The 15,857-nt window shown below is 50.6% G+C and overlaps 1 protein-coding gene across 1 annotated transcript in view; it reads right to left on the bottom strand.

Moving 5' to 3' along the window:
• Positions 1-1,446: 1,446 nt before the first annotated feature.
• TNK1 (tyrosine kinase non receptor 1) overlaps positions 1,447-15,857 on the bottom strand; it is a 34,320-nt gene continuing 19,909 nt past the window's right edge. The window contains 9 exon segments of the mRNA XM_087916451.1: positions 1,447-1,872; positions 2,762-2,857; positions 3,622-3,959; positions 4,049-4,077; positions 4,079-4,122; positions 4,966-5,176; positions 13,241-13,335; positions 14,011-14,157; positions 15,137-15,263. Of these exon segments, the coding sequence (XP_087772577.1) occupies positions 1,750-1,872; positions 2,762-2,857; positions 3,622-3,959; positions 4,049-4,077; positions 4,079-4,122; positions 4,966-5,176; positions 13,241-13,335; positions 14,011-14,157; positions 15,137-15,263 (1,210 nt within the window). The 3' untranslated portion in view covers positions 1,447-1,749.

The following is a 15,857-nucleotide window of genomic DNA, read 5'->3' as shown; positions in this document are numbered from 1 at the left end:
TTCCTCCGATTTGGGCCGGTCTTCTCCGATCTGTGGCGAGGGGTGATGGGATTTGTAGTTCCCACCCCTCGTGTGTGGGGGGAAAGCTTGGATCTAAAGTCTGGGAGGTGAAGCAGATTGCAAACCTCCCCCCAATTTTGGGTCTCGCGGACGACGGAGCTTCTGCGTTTCCAAGCCGAACCAAATAAATATGTAACATTTGCTATTTTTGGTCGTCCTGTTTGATGGATTATTTTATTTTACTGCCTTCGTCACAGCGGGGAGAGTTCAGAGTTCGGGCACCAAACCTTAAAAAGCAGCCGTAAAAAAACAAAACTAAAAAAAGAACCCCTCAACTTGTAAGAGCTCGCTTAACGACCAAAGTTAGAGCATTGAAAAAATAACTTTTAAGATCACGTTTCACATTTATGTCCATTGCTGCATCATCAAAATTCAGAGGTCACCGTTTTTCACACTTAACGACTGGCTGCACCCCCATGGTCAAGTCATCGAAATTCAAATGCTTGGGAACCGACTTGTGTTTATGACAGTTGCAGCATGGGGGGTGGGGGGGGCGGTGTCATGTGATCCCCTTGCGACCGTCAGGCGGGCCAAGCCAGATTCACTGAACAGCCGTGTCCCAATTAGTGGTTCATTTAATGATGGTGGAAAGGAAGGCTGTAAAATGGGGCAGAAACATGTTTCACTTAGCGACAAGGAATTGGGGGGGTGGGGTGGTTGATTGTGGTCATCCCTTAAAGAGGTACTGGACCAAATTCTTACCAAGGGAAAACAAGTGACGGGACGGGGTTGAAGCAGCCAGAACTTTTGGACACGAGTGACTGCATTATATAGAACAGATTAACAAGGGTCAGAAGGGACCCTGGAGGCCATCTAGTCCAACCCCCCTCTTCCCAAGCGGGAGACCCCGCACTGTTTCTGACACAGGGCAATCCAGCCTCTTCTTGAAAGCCTCCAGGGATGATGAAGCCCCCACAACTTCTGAGGGCAAATTCTGTCCCATTGAATATAGAATGACAGAGTTGGAAGGGACCTTGGAGGTCATCTAGTCCAACCCAATCTCTTTCCACTCTTCCTTCTGTCCTTCCCTTCCTCTTCCCTGCCCCTTTTCCCTCTCTGCTGCTTCTCTTCCCTGCTTCCTCATCCCTTCCTTCCTCCCTCTTCATCTCTTCCCCTCCCCCTTCCTCCGTCCCTCTTCTCCGTCTCTTCCTCCCCCTCCCCCCCCTTCTTCCCTCCCCCCCTTCCTTCCTCTTCCTCCTCCTTCCAAAGACGCCCCGGGAGATGCCTTAACAGATGCCGGTTCCTTTTTATTATCTGCTGGTCCATATTCACACCAGAGAAACCCAGGAAGCCCCTTCCTCCAACAGACACCCACCCCCGCTTTGGCCCGCTGCCCCCCACCCAAGGCGCATGGGCATTTGGTGAGGGGGGCAATCCCTCCCCTTCTGACCACCCCCAAAAATACAGCAAGCGTCTCCATTGGTGGGGGGACGGACCCCCCTAAATAGTTCCAGGCTAGCCGTGCTGGTAAACGAGGGAAACCTGCAGCTCCTTGGAGGAAGCCGGCGTCCCTCCTCCAAGAGGACTAGCAACCCTTGGTGCCCCGAGCTTCCAGAGGAGGGCTGCACCCGCAGGCTGCTCAACCGGAGCACTGTCTCTTGGGCCGGAGGGAGGAGGGGGCTGCCTGAGGGAGGGCCAGGCCAGGGGTGCTTTCCCGCCCCTCCGTGCCCCCCTCTCCCCGGGCCCTGCTCAGGTGCGGAGCCCCCGGCTGAGGACGTAGCGGGAGGCCATGGCCAGGTTCCAGCGGTGCTTCTCCAGGATGCGGCGGCATTCGTCCCACGAGAGGGAGCTCAGGTTGAAGAGCTGGTGGACCTGTGGGAGGGAGGGGAGGGAGGGAGGAGGGGAAGGAAAGAGGAAGGAAGGAAGGAAGAGGAGGGAGGAAAGGATGGAAAGAGGAAGGAAAAGGGAGGGAGAGAGGACATGGGAATGAGAAGGAAGGGAGAAGAGGGGAGGGCGGTGGGAGGGAGGAGAAGGAAAGAGGAAGGAAGGAAGGAAGAGGGGGAGGAAAGGATGGAAAGAGGAAGGAAAAGGGAGGGAGAGAGGACATGGGAATGAGAAGGAAGGGAGAAGAGGGGGAGGGCGGTGGGAGGGAGGAGAAGGAAAGAGGAAGGAAGGAAGGAAGAGGGGGAGGAAAGGATGGAAAGAGGAAGGAAAAGGGAGGGAGGGAGGACATGGGAATGAGAAGGAAGGGAGAAGAGGGGGAGGGCGGTGGGAGGGAGGAGAAGGAAAGAGGAAGGAAGGAAGGAAGAGGGGGAGGAAAGGATGGAAAGAGGAAGGAAAAGGGAGGGAGGGAGGACATGGGAATGAGAAGGAAGGGAGAAGAGGGGAGGGCGGTGGGAGGGAGGAGAAGGAAAGAGGAAGGGAGGAAGGAAGAGGAGGGAGGAAAGGATGGAAAGAGGAAGGAAAAGGGAGGGAGGGAGGACATGGGAATGAGAAGGAAGGGAGAAGAGGGGAGGGCGGTGGGAGAAAAGGGGGAGGGAAGGAAGGAAGGAGAGGAGTTGGAAAAAGGGGGAGAGGGAGGAGGAGGACGTGGGTCACAGAATCCCCTCTGGCCCAGGACAGGGAGGGGGTCAATCCTCCCCTTCGTGACTCCCAGAAGCCACCGCTGGGCAGAGAAGCCCCTCCTCCCCTCCCGCTCTCCCCTTCCCACTGGCGGACCCTGCAGGGGGTCGTTGAGGGGGGGGACATGCCGGCTACCCACCTTAAGCAACTGGACGGTTTTGGGGACCTCCCAGCCGTTCATCCGCAGGGCCTCCAGGCACTCCTCAGTGGTCACTCCGTGCACCCGGTCTTCCACCTGCGCCCAGGGGGGTAGGGAGGGGAGGGGAGGGGGCAGCGTCACCTGAGGCCCCCCCCCCCAAAAAGACCCACCCCTCCTTCCTCACCGCCCCCCAACCTTCAAGGCAGTCCCACTTCCTTGGGACTACAAAACCCATCATCTTCCTACTACAAAACAGAACCTAGGAAGGCGATTGGAGGCAGGGGGGGCAAATTGAAGCGCCAACCCGTTGAATCAAAACACCCGCCGGATGCGGGCGGTCCTCAACTTAACGACCGGCATTATTGAGCTCCCCCTCCCCAAACACTCCCGTCGCTAAAGCCGAGTTACTGCCCCGTTTTTTGCCACCTTTGGGGGCGCCGGTTGTTAAGGGAGTTGCAGTAAGATGGCTGTTAAGTGAATCAGGCTTCCCTGCCCTCCCCAAGGGGTATCGGCTGGGATGATGCGACCGTCGTAAAGGCAAACCAGCTGCTGAGCGTGTGAATGTTGACCCCTCCCTTCCGGGAGTTGAAGTCCACCCAGCCTTAAAGCGCCCCCTGCTCTAGAGATCAGCTCTGCCGAACATCTCTGGGTGGTCTCCTTTCCCATCGTGGAACTCTTCCTTTCAACCTGTCCAGTCCACCGCCGGCCCGTCTTCCGCTCCCCCCCAGGGGAAACTGACCCCCCTCCCCCAGCAGACCCACATCCAGACGGGGAGATCAAGGCCCAGATGGATGCCCTCACGGCACCCCCGTTGGGAAGCCACACAGACGTGCCGAGCAAGACCCAGGCGGGAACCTTACCTCTTTGATCTTCTTCTCGATCTCCCCCATGGTCAGCCGCTGCCCGCCGGGAGGGTTTGGCCCCCCGGTGCCTTTGGGGCCCGGCCGGCCCATCCGTTGCTCCTTCTCCTTGGGGGCCGCGGGGTCTGCCTTGGGCAGCGCCCAGGACGGCAGGGCCGGGTTGGGGATGCGGGCAGCGGCGGCGGCGGCGGGCTTGGGGGGCAACGGGAGGGGGGCCGGGAGGTCGCTGAAACGCCGCTGGGGAGCCCGGCTGGGCCCGTCCACCCGGAAGGGGGGGAACTTGGCCTTGGGACGCAGGATGGACCACTCGGAAATAGACTCCAAGCTTTTGGAGAGGCCTGTAGGGGGCAGCAGTTGGGGGAGGAGTTAATAAAAGGGGGTGGGGGTAGAAGACCAGTCTTCCCATTAAGGGATGGGGAAGACTCACGGGCCAGTTGCAGCAGCTGCTTGCTCTTGCTGGGAGTCGGGGGCTGAGGTGCCTCAGCGAGGCTTCGGTTTTTCCTAGGATAAAGGAGAAAACCATCAATGTTCCGGTTAGTGACGGCCGATTACAGGCAGTTCTCTCTTTACAACCAATTCGTCTACCCACCAAAGTTAAAGGGACGTATAACCAGTTCTCGGACTTATGACCGTTTGAAGGTAGAAGAGCAGGGGGAAAGTCACTTACAAGCTGATCCTCGCAGTTATGACCGTTTGAAGTTAGAGCGTCATGGAGAAAGTGACTTACAACTGGCACTTATGACCGCTGCAGCATCCCTGCGTTCACAGGATCCAAATACGGACGCCTGGCAACCGGCATATATTTACAACGGTTGCATCGTCCCTGGATCACTTAATCCCCTTTTTGTGACCTTGGATGGCTTCCCCCAAGCAAGAGACAGCTGGATTCACTGAATGACCACATGACTCACTTAACGCCAGTGGCCTTCTTCACACCTGCGGCAAGGCAGGTTGCAAAAGGGGGCAAAGCTCCCCTAAGCGGTCTCATTTAGCCACAGAAATCGTGCTTCCAATTTTGATCGTAAACCGAGGACTATCTGGAATTCCCTTCAAAGTGTGGAAATTCAACCCGGGGCCTAAGTTGGTCCCCGATCCCACGCACATGGCTCCCCTGGGGTCAGCGGGAGAGTTGGGGTTGGGCGTCCAGCCACCCCCTCCCCTGGCTTGGGACGATGGCCTCAGCCCTGTTTTCTGCAGCCTGGATAGAAAACGCAGTACCGCCGATGGCCACTGGTGGGCAGTATAGACTCAAACACTGGAGATTTGCTCTGCAGGGATCCTAAGACGCGCTTTTCCTCACGTTAAGTCTATAAGTCTGAGTGTAGGTATGCGCTGCCCCCTTACGTACTCCTCCTTCTGGTCCGGAGACCCCCATCCTCGCTCAGGGTCGATATCCCCGTGACTCAGGTGGAGGAAGGAGCTTCGGACGGGGTGGCTGATCCGCGGGCTTCCAACAGGGGGCGCTCCTTCCTCAGCTGCTGTCGTGATGGAAGACGGGAAGATGCCGACTTTGAGAGTCCGCTTGTTTTGTCCCCGCCAGGTGGAGGATTCGGGGCTGGAGGGGGGGGAAGAAAGGGGAGGAGGGATGAGAGGAATACGCCCCACAGCATTCTCCCTTGGAATTTTTCTCAGTTGATGGGACTACAACTCCAGGGCCGCTAAAACTTGGAACGATCGCTAAACGGGCAGCTGATTCATTGCGTCAACTACCGTAAGGGCATACAAGCTTGGCCACTTTTAAGACTTGTGGACTTCAACTCCTAGGATTCCTTAGTTGGCTGGGGAATTCTGAGAGTTGGAAGGCCACTAGTCTTAAAACGGCCAAGCTTGCAGGCGTGCGTACACACAAACACACACTAACGCGCATGATTCTAACTTCCTCCTCACAAACCAGCTACAGGACATCATCGACTTAAAACAATTTGTTTAGCGACCGTTCCAAGTTACAGCCGGAAAAATGAGATTGAGGACCGTTTTTCACCCTTAATGACATTGCCGCATCCTTGCGATCAAAAATTTTCAGGGGGCCGGGGGCAACAGACTCCAATTTACGGCAGTGACATCCTCCCGGAGTCACGCAACGATCGTCCTTCTGACAAGCAGAGTCAAGGGGGAAAGGTGGATTCACTTATCCACCCGTTCAACTAACTTTAACCCCCCTGTGGTGGTTCACTTAACGAGGCGTCAAGAAAGGTCGTAAAGGGGGCATTGGTCTTACCTGATATGCTGCTTCTCGGTGTGCTGAGCAGAGAATCCAAGGAATGGGCCACCCCAAAGCCGGCTGTCCTAACGGTGGGCAGCAGCCTGGTCCCCTTCCGAGTCTACATGCACCTTCTGTAGCGCCCGCCTGCCGAAGGCCGCTTCAGCCGAAGCAAAGGTGTCCAGCTTGTAGTGCCTTATGAATGGGGATCCAGGAGACCACGTTACTGCCCCCTACAGATCTCCTCGACGGAGGCCGGGTCACCCTTGCCACCGTCGGGCTACGCTTCTGGTCAAATGGGCTGTCGCTCGCCTGGGCGATGGGAGAGCTTGGAGCTCATAAGCTTTGGCGATGCATGCCCGTATCCACCGGCCGATGGTCGATGGTGTCACCTTGTTGCCCAGCGTGGAGGGCTGGAAGGATATAAACACGATTCTGACCTTCTAAAGGAGGCCGTCCTTTTGAAGTAAGGCGCGGAGGGCCATCCTGACGTCCAAGGTGTGTGGTTTCTTCTCCAGGGCGTGGGTTGGGCTCGGGGAGAAGTCTGGCAAGGTTACGACCTGTGCCCTGCGGAATGAGTTCACCTTGGGGAGGAAGGAGGGATCCAACCGCAGGACCACCCTGTTTGGGTGGAGTACGCAAAGGTCCCCTCTTATGGAGAGGGCCGCCAGCTCAGATATCCGTCTGGCCTACATGATGGCCACAAGGAAGGCCACCTTGAAAGTGAGGAAGTGCAGGCTGGCTGAGGTAACGGTGCGAACAGCACTTCTCAGAGCTTGTAGTACTATAGGCGATCCAGGTGTAAGCAGTCGGTTGGAAGGAGCTAGATGGCTCGTCAAAATTTGACGGAAAATCCGTGATCCTGTAGGGCCCGGATTGTGATCTGCAGATCCTCTGCCGCCCAGAGTGGGGAGGAAGACTGTATCAAGGTATTGTCCAGGTAACATTGGATGGGCCCTGGGATCACCCAGAGATGTGCCGCCAGCAATTTGCTGGAAATCCTGGGCGCTAGTGATAGGCCGAAGGGCCTTGTGCTGATAATGTCAGCCCACGTAGTGGAACTGCTGGTGGGACAGCCAGAGGGGTACATGGGGGTATGCCTCTGTCAGGTCTGTGGATGTTAGGAAGTCGCCTTCTTGGATGCTCTCCAGTATTGACTGCAGGGACTGCAAATCTGGAATTTTCTGTAAATTAGGCATTTGTTCAATCTTTTCAGGTCCAGAATTGCTCTCCACCCACCAGGTCTTTGGGACTACGAACCGGATGCAGTAGAACCCCTGCCCGTTGGTCCTTTGGGGCCTGTTGAATGGCTTGGATGTCCAACCCGTGTTGGACTGCTGTCTCCATGTGGCCTCTTTTTGCCTTGTCCCTTGAGATAAGGTGGATTACAACTGGATAATTCCTGTTTTATATTTTGGGACATACTAGACTACTAGAATAACCTAGTGGATATTACTATACATTTTTTCTTTTCTTTTTCTCTTTCTCAATTTTTAATTTTTTTTCTTTCAATCTTTTAATGAGGTTGGTACCTTTTTTTCTATTTTTGTTTTCTTTTTCCTATCTCCTTTTCCTTTTTACATTTAACATAACAAGGATTTTTTCCCCTTTCGATTCATTTTTATTTTTATCACTTTCTTTCCTGAATTTCTTTTTTCCTTTCAGATTTTGGTGATCTCTCTGGATTTGTGCAGTGCCCCATCCCCAGTGAAATATACTGGATTAGGGCAAAGAAGAGTCGAAGAAAGAAATTTGGAGAAAGACCCCGTTGTGGATTATAAATTGATTTTGAATACAAAATGGAATATAAAGAGATTAATAAGAAACAACAAATACAATATCAAAAAATGAAAAGGGCAACAAACATCCGCTCCATCTTCAGCCTCCTCCTCAGCGGCTTCCAGCCCTGGAGGACAGAGATCCATTGAGTTGTGTTACAGCAAGAAATGAGGCTTACAATGTAGGTGGAAATTAGAATGATCTTCAAACATTATAAGAGCAAATAGGGAGAGTGGATGAAAAAATAGGGAATGTAGAAGAAAAAGTAGAGAACATTCAACAGCTGACGATCAAAAATGAGAACTGATGGGGAAAATAGAAGAGACAGCAGACATAACAATAAAAGATAATTATTACAAACTCAGAAACAACAAATCAAGATAGATCTGGAAAAATGGGTTAAGATGCAGTTATTACTAACAGGAAGAATTGCAGTGATTAAGATGAACATATTACCAAAAGTGTTGTATTTGTTTCAAACAATTCTGATAAAATTGGGGGAATTTTTTTTTGAAGAATAAAATAGTACTGAAATACATATGGCAAGGAAAGAAACCAAGAGTTAATGTAAAGACGTTGCAGGATGCGAGAAGCAGAGGAGGGTGTGGGTTACCTAATTGGGAAATATATTATCAGACCACGGTATTAACCTGGATGAAAGAATGGATTATACTGAGAAATAGAAGGTTGTTGATGTTAGAGGGACATGATTTGCAACTGGGCTGGCATGCATTTTTATGGTATGGGAGAAGTAAAATACATGGGTATTTTCAAAGGCATATGGTTAGGAATGCAGTGTTATTAGCATCGGGGAAAACCAGAGGACATTACATGAAGATTCCAGTCTGGGTATCAACAACAGAAACACTTATACCCCTAAATGTTTGTAAAATGGGAACTATTACTAGAGATAAAGATATCTTAAATGAAAAGGGGGAGCTCAAAACAAGAACGGAATGAACAAGGGTTGGAAATGCACTGGTAATCATATACGCAAATACGATCAATAGGAATAGCACTTAGTCATATACCACGTTATAGTCCTTTTCACTATAGCGGTTCAGAGTCAGCATATTGCCCCCCAAAATTTGGGTCCTCATTTTACCCACCTTGGAAGGATGGAAGGCTGAGTCAACCTTGGGCCTAGGCAGTGGTATTCGATCTGCCAAATTGCAGTGGGAGTAGCTTGCAGTACTGCACTCTAACCACTGCACCACTGGGGCTTTTCATATCAAGATATGAAAAAGATATTAAAGCTGAAGGGATTCATAAGGTGTTCACAGAACGTGATAAAATATTAACAGGAATGGAAATTGTATTGCTATTTACTAGATGTCAAATTAGAAGAACAAGTTAAGGAAACAATGATAGCATGGGCAAAAACATTTGAATATGCGCTAGAATTAGATAAATAGAAGAAGCTATGGGATAGGAATCATGAATTAACAATATCAACAGCATATAAGGAAAACTTGTATAATTAGTTTTATAGATGGCAATTTGCACCAGTAAAATTAGCTAAGATATTCAGAGATAAATCAGCTAAATGCTGGAAGGGCCACCAGACATGTGGAACATTATACTATATATGATGGCCTTGCAAAGAAGCTAAAAAATATTGGACAAAAATACACACATGGTTGGAAAAAATGATAGATCAACATATTGAAACCTGAAATATTTTTATTAGGGGTTGTACCTGAAGGCTACAGTAAAAAAACCCATATTTAATCATACACGTATTAACAGACGCTAAAATTGTATTTGCTCAGAATAGGAAGAGGAAAGGGCCCTGGAAGCAAACTTGGCGGCAGTTAAGGTGGCATCTGCCAAGAATTCCGTAGCTGCTATCACTTTGTTCATATCTTGGTGGAAGCGGAGGTCACGGGGGTGGGGTGGGGACTCTCGCTTGTATCTGGCGGAGCCACATCAATGAGGCCTTGTTGAAGAATGAGGCGGTTGTCGATGTTTTGATTGCCATGGCAGCAGTCTTGTGCACCTTGCGGAGAGTCCGCTCCGCCGGCTTATCCCCTGGGTTCAGAGCCTGCTCTCCATGGCTAGGCAGGATGGGGGAGGATACTAAGGCCGCCACCGGGCCATCTATAGTTGGTAGTTCCAGTGCCTCGGAGAAATCCGGGGTCACATTATAAAATCTTCTTTCGTTGTCATTTAGGGGAGGGCACACCCCTGGTTGAGCACATTGCTTTTGGACCAGGTCCCGGAATATGTCAGGGGAGGGGATTTCCTCGCTCTCAATGGTTGGCTGTGAAAAGAGCAACTCATTCGGGTCCACGGGGTCCAACGCCGGCTCCGCTCCCATATCTGTTGTGGCTTTGGCCTTGAGTAACGACGATTTAAAGAGGGATGGGGAAAAGAGCCCTGTTGGGGATGCCTTTTGTTGCTCTTCGTGTTGGGGAGTTTCCGGGGGTCCCGGAGCAGCCTGACGTCTTTGTTGCAGGCCTGCCGCGATGCCCTGCGCTATGGCCTCCGATATCAGGACTTTCATCTGGTCGGAGATTTCAGGGCCCTGACTCTCCTGTGGGGGAACTCCGGCCACCGCCGGGGGAGTAAAGCCGCCCTCTGGCGCCCCCTTCCTCCGCTTAGGCGGTGGCTGCCCTTCTGCTGGCAGCGGCTTCGACTCAGGAGCCACAGAAGCCGCGCCGGAGGGCAGAGACAGCTGCTCTCTGGCGCCACCTGGCGACCCGGCCTGGGAGCCCAGCGGACTCTGGTGCTTCGCGCCGATTGGTTGGCTGAGTTGCTGGGCTGGAAAAGCGCGGGAAACTCTAACGGTTTCCTCCGCAGGCGCTGCTTCCCCCTCAGCGGCCCTTTTGTCAGCCGCCTCTAGGCGGCTCCTCAGGGCATCCTTCTTCTCCTCGGCCTTCGGGGCTCCCTGGGAGGAGGGGGCTCTCGCCTTCAGCCTGGCCGCGGCTCTTCTGGCGGCCGACTTGGGCCCGCGGAGCCTTTCGGGGGACTCTGGTCCTCCTCCCCGCTCGGCCCTGCCGTTCCCGGGTCCGCCATTTTAGTTTCCGGACCAGGCAGGCTAGTTCCTGTACAGAACCTTTTGTGCCGCCGCGGCTTTATTTCTCTCTCAGCCGCTCTAGGCTTCCCCTGGGCACTCGTTCGTTGCCTGCGGGGCTCGGTGAGGAACCTGGACGGGATCGAGACAAAGGCGGCTACACCCAGCGGGCTGGGGGAGCCAACCTCGCCTTTTTGCCGTCTTGAGAAGGCTTCGGAGCCTTGTTATGCGGGGCCGTCAGAATCCGGGGAAACAATAACCGCGTCCCCTCCTCGAAGAGCTCCGTGTTCCACGGGTCTCTCGGCTGAGGGAAAAGACCGAGTCCGAAACTGGGCATGCGCAGGCTAGGGAGGCGTGGCCGAAAGTTTGATTGACTCTGGCTCAGAAGAAGCAGAGTTAACCCCTTCCTTTCTTTGGAGTCTCTGCTCAGCACACTGGAGGAGAACCACGTTTCCCAGAAAACTTTGCGAGAAGTGGAAGAATAGAATAGAATTAGAATAGAATAGAATAGAATAGAATAGAATAGAATAGAATAGAATAGAATAGAATAGAATAGAATAGAATATATGGAATGGAATAAGAATAGAATGGAATAGAATAGAATGGAATGGAATAGAATTGGATTAGAAATAGAATAGAATAAATAGTATATAGAAAAGAAAAATAGAATAAGGAATAGAATTAAAAATAGAAAAATAATAGTAGAATTAGAAATAGAATAGGAATGGAATGAAATAGGAATAGAATAGAAATAGGAATAGAATAAGAATAGAATAGGAATAGAATAGAAATAGGAATAGAATAAGAATAGAATAGGAATAGAATAAGAATAAAATAGGAATAGAATAGGAATAGAATAGAAATAGGAATAGAATAAGAATAGAATAGGAATAGAAGTATTAAGAGCAACTGCGTTCTCTTCACTGGTGATGTAAAGCTATTCAACACCACAGACAATACCGCTACCCTTCGACTATGTATCAGAATGGTCAAACAAATGGCAACTTCAAATCTCAACAAATAAATGCTCTGTCTTACATATTGGGGAAAAAAATCAGAAAATAAAATACAAGCTGAATAGTCAAGATCTTGTTGATGATCCAAGCTTTGTAAAGGATCTTGGAGTAACTCATCTCTAATGACCTAAGTGCTAGAGCCCACTGTAGCTACATAGCCAAAAAGGCGTTAAAGAGTTGTTAACCTAATCCTACGTAGCTTTTTCTTTGGTAACATTACACTACTAACTAGGGCATACAAAACATTTGCTAGACCAATACTCGAATACACTCATCAATCTGGAACCCCCAACCCCCAAAACTTTAACCTTAGACTGTCTACTATTGACCTCACCCCTTTCCTAAGAGGTCTGTAGGGGGTGTGCATAAGCGCACCAATGTGCCCATAGTCCCTGTCCTATTGTTTCTTTTATATTTTTCTTATATGTACCCATTTCATGTATTCATAACTATGTATATACTTATACCTATTATCTTGTAAGCAATTGACAAACCAAATAAATAAATAAATAGAAATAGGAACAGGACAGAAATAGGAATTGAATAGAAATAGGAATAGAATAAGAATAGAAATGGAATGGAATAGAATAGAATGGAATGGAATTCTTTATTGGCCAACTGTGATTGGACACACAAGGAATTTGTCTTTGGTGCAGAAGCTTCTACAATGATGCTAAATAGCAATTAGCAGGAAGGAGGTTGGCTTAGATCAGTGGTCGCCAATTGTTGGGCCACGGGCCACTGGTGGACTGTGAGAAAATTTTGGTGGGCCGCAGAGAAATCTCACCCCCCAAAGCAATTAATCCAGGCTGTGCAGAAACACAAGGGCTGCGCAGCCCACATGGCCCGTGGGAACCCTCTCCGCCCACTCACTCCTTACCCAGCAAATTTGCCTGCTCAATTGCTATTTTTCCTTTTTCTGACCATCAGGTGTTCTTCTGTGCCGGGAGATTTAGATTAGCTAGGAAGCAGGAAACGGTTGGATTTCTTGCTTTCTAGCTAGTCTTTAGATCTTCCGCTCTGCTTTTAAGCAGAGCCGAACCTCCCTTAGGACTGAAGGTTCTATTATTCCAAGCAGACTCACGGAAAGCAAATTTGAGAGACTGAGCTAGCCGATGGCAGATAGATAGATCACTGAATGGTTCTGCGAGCAACTCAATCTGCCTGCCTGCTTTGGCTGATTTTGGGTAAAAGTTGCTCTTTTTTAATAAAAAATTCAATATTTATATAAATGTTTATAATATTTACATACAAGCCATGCCCAGCCAGTCACATCACCACCAAGCCACACCCACAAATTAGGCCACAGAACCAATTAGTGGTCCCCGGGATTTAAAATTATGAATTTGGTGGTCCCTGCGGTCCAAAAGGTTGGCGACCCCTAGCTTAGATGACCTCACTGATCCCCACCCTCCAAAACGACCAGGAACAGAGGCGAGAAGAGATCAAAATCAAAGAACCGGGGGAGGGGATTGGAATTAGAAACTTGAAAAGCAGGATGGCGATAATGAAGGGGCAGGAAGGCTGTGCGATTGGGGAGGGGGCTGAGGGAGAGGAGAGCAGACCCCTTTCCCTACCCTCAAAGAGGGTCCCGGCATCCTCACTCACCTGCCTTCGATAATAGTGATCGGGTCGTTGGCTTCCAGCCTCAGCCAGCCGGGCTCCCCAAACGCACGAGTGGCCATTGTCTCTTTGGGACGGAGCTGCGTTCAAAAGAGACACAGCGTGGTCAGAAAAGGCAGGAGGGCCACATTCCCACTGCTAAGCGAGGCAGTCGTTAAGGGGACTCTGGGCCTGGCAAACTCTCTTCCTGCCGGATGTGTGGACTTCAGTTCCCAGAATCCCCAGCAGTGGTAACACAGGGGCACTGCTAAGAATTCTGGGAGTTGAAGTCTATGTATCTTCATAACTTAAACACAAGGTGGCTCCAAACGTGGCTCCTTTAAGACTTGTGGACTTCAACACCCAGCATTCCCCAGCTCACTGTGGAATTCTGGGAGTTGAAGTCCACATATTTTCATACCCTAAACCAAAGACCTCCAAACATGGCCGCTTTAAGACTTATGGACTTCAACACCCAGCATTCCCAAGCTTGCTATGGAATTCTGGGAGTTGAAGTCCACATATCTTCATCTCTTAAACCAAAGGCCTCCAAACCTGGCCATTTTAAGATTCATGGACTTCAATTCCCAGAATTCCACAGTCAGCTGGGAGTTGAAGTCCGCAAGTCTTAAAGGGGCCCCTGCCCTAAATTGGCCTGATGCCAGCCACCCAGCAGTCCCAACCTGGCCAATTGCTGGCCAGGCAGGAATCTAAAGATTTTGGGCACCAGGACACCCCCATCCCAACTGTCGTCTGAACCCAGCCTCTCCTCTCACCTCCGACAACAAGTGGATGATTTCCCGGAATTTGGGCCTCTCTTCCGGGTTGTGAGCCCAGCATTTCAGTGCCAGGGCGTAGATGCCCCTGGGACAGTCCTCCGTTCGTTCTAAGCGGCCTCCTTCTCGGTCGATTTTGATCATGATCTGTTTTGTCGGGGGAGAGATGTCGGGAAAAAAATAAAATAAAACACCCAATTCAAGGTTAGGAGCACACAAAATCTGCCTACAAGCTCAAAAAGTCAAATTTTAATTTCTTTTAAAAAGATTTTTGCTGTCTTTCTTATTTTGATAAATAAGCCCGATATTTCTGCCTTTTCCTGTTTTCCCCACCACGACAACCCTGCGAGGTGGGTTTGGGCTGAGAAAGGGACTAGCCCAAAGTCCCCCAGCCCTTTTCATGCCTAAGGTGGGGTCTAGAATTCCCAACCTCTTGGGAATTGGCCCAAAGTCACCCAGTTGCTTTCATGCCTAAAGCGGGACTAGAACTCCCAATCTCCTGGTTTCTAGCCTGATGCTTCAATCACTGGACCAAACTGCTTCTAGATGGCAGCCGTCATCAAACCTCTGCCCATTTTTATGTCTGTTTTATGCATGAAAAAATAAACAAAGTGGAGGTTGATTAAAATGCGCCGTTGCCTGGCAGCCATCTTGACTTTTTTGCCCTCCCCTGACAATGCATCTCCACTCCCAGTGCCATATCGGAAAGCACGCAGCTTCTGAACCGCTCTCGTACTGGTCCAAAGCTGCCCAACCCGTTACCACCTCCTGAGGTTTTTACAAATGACAGATTCACAGAGTCGGAAGGGACCTTGGAGATCATCTAGTCCAACCCCGCTCTTCCCAAGCGGGAGACCTTACGCCATTTCTGACAGATGGCAGTCCAGTCTCTTCTTGAAAGCCTCCGGGGATGAAGCTCCCACGACTTCCGAAGGCGACTTCTGTTCCATTGAATACAGAATGCCAGAGTCGGAAGGGACCTTGTAGGTCATCTAGCCCAACCCCCACCTCCCCCACGTTCAAGCAACTTCTGTTCCATGGATCGATTTAGACTACAGTTCCCATCATCCCCCAGACAGGTTTTGCGCTCTAACCACTAGACCGCCCACCCCCTCTTGGTTCTTACCTGCCTGCCCGTCAAGCCCACCCACGGCTCCTCACAGTAGGAGAACATCTCCCAGAGTGTCACCCCAAACATCCAGACGTCCGAGGCGCTGGTGAAGATGCCCTGGCGCAGACTCTCGGGGGCGCACCTGGAAGGGCGGGGGAAAAAACGGTGGGGTCAGTCAACCTGGAGGGGCTTAGGGCAGGACCTTTCCAAGCTTGGCCCCTTTAAAAATTGTGGACTACAACTCCCAGAATTCCTCAGCCGGCCATTTTCCCCGCCCCCAACTTTGCTGAAGTCAAGATATAAATTACATTTACTGCATTCCCACCATCTATTATTAAGAAAATTACTCTATGGAAAAAAAAAATGTGCTAAAGTTGTCTATATTGACATGGCTTCTTGTCCTCCTATCCGCGCTGAATTCTGGGTAAATCTTTGCGGGCTGAGGAACTCTGGGAGTTGAAAGCCCATAGATAACAGATAATCAGAGTTGGAAGGGATCCTGTAGGTCATCTAGTCGAACCCCCCCGCCCAACCCTCCACCATTTCTGACCAATGGCAGTCCAGTCTCTTCTTGCAAGCCTCCAGGGATGAAGCTCCCACAACTTCTGTTCCACTGAATATAGAATGCCAGAGTCGGAAGGGACCTTGGAGGTCATCTAGTCCAACCCCCCTCTTCCCAAGCAGGAGGCCCCACACCATTTCTGACAAATGGCAGTCCAATCTCTTCTTGAAAAGC

The sequence above is a fragment of the Pseudonaja textilis genome, chromosome Z (assembly GCF_049901715.1).
Source record: "Pseudonaja textilis isolate UNSWEBS1 chromosome Z, rPseTex1.2, whole genome shotgun sequence".
In the NCBI taxonomy this organism is placed as follows: Eukaryota; Metazoa; Chordata; class Lepidosauria; order Squamata; family Elapidae; genus Pseudonaja; species Pseudonaja textilis.
This window is presented reverse-complemented; position numbering and strand designations above follow the sequence as displayed.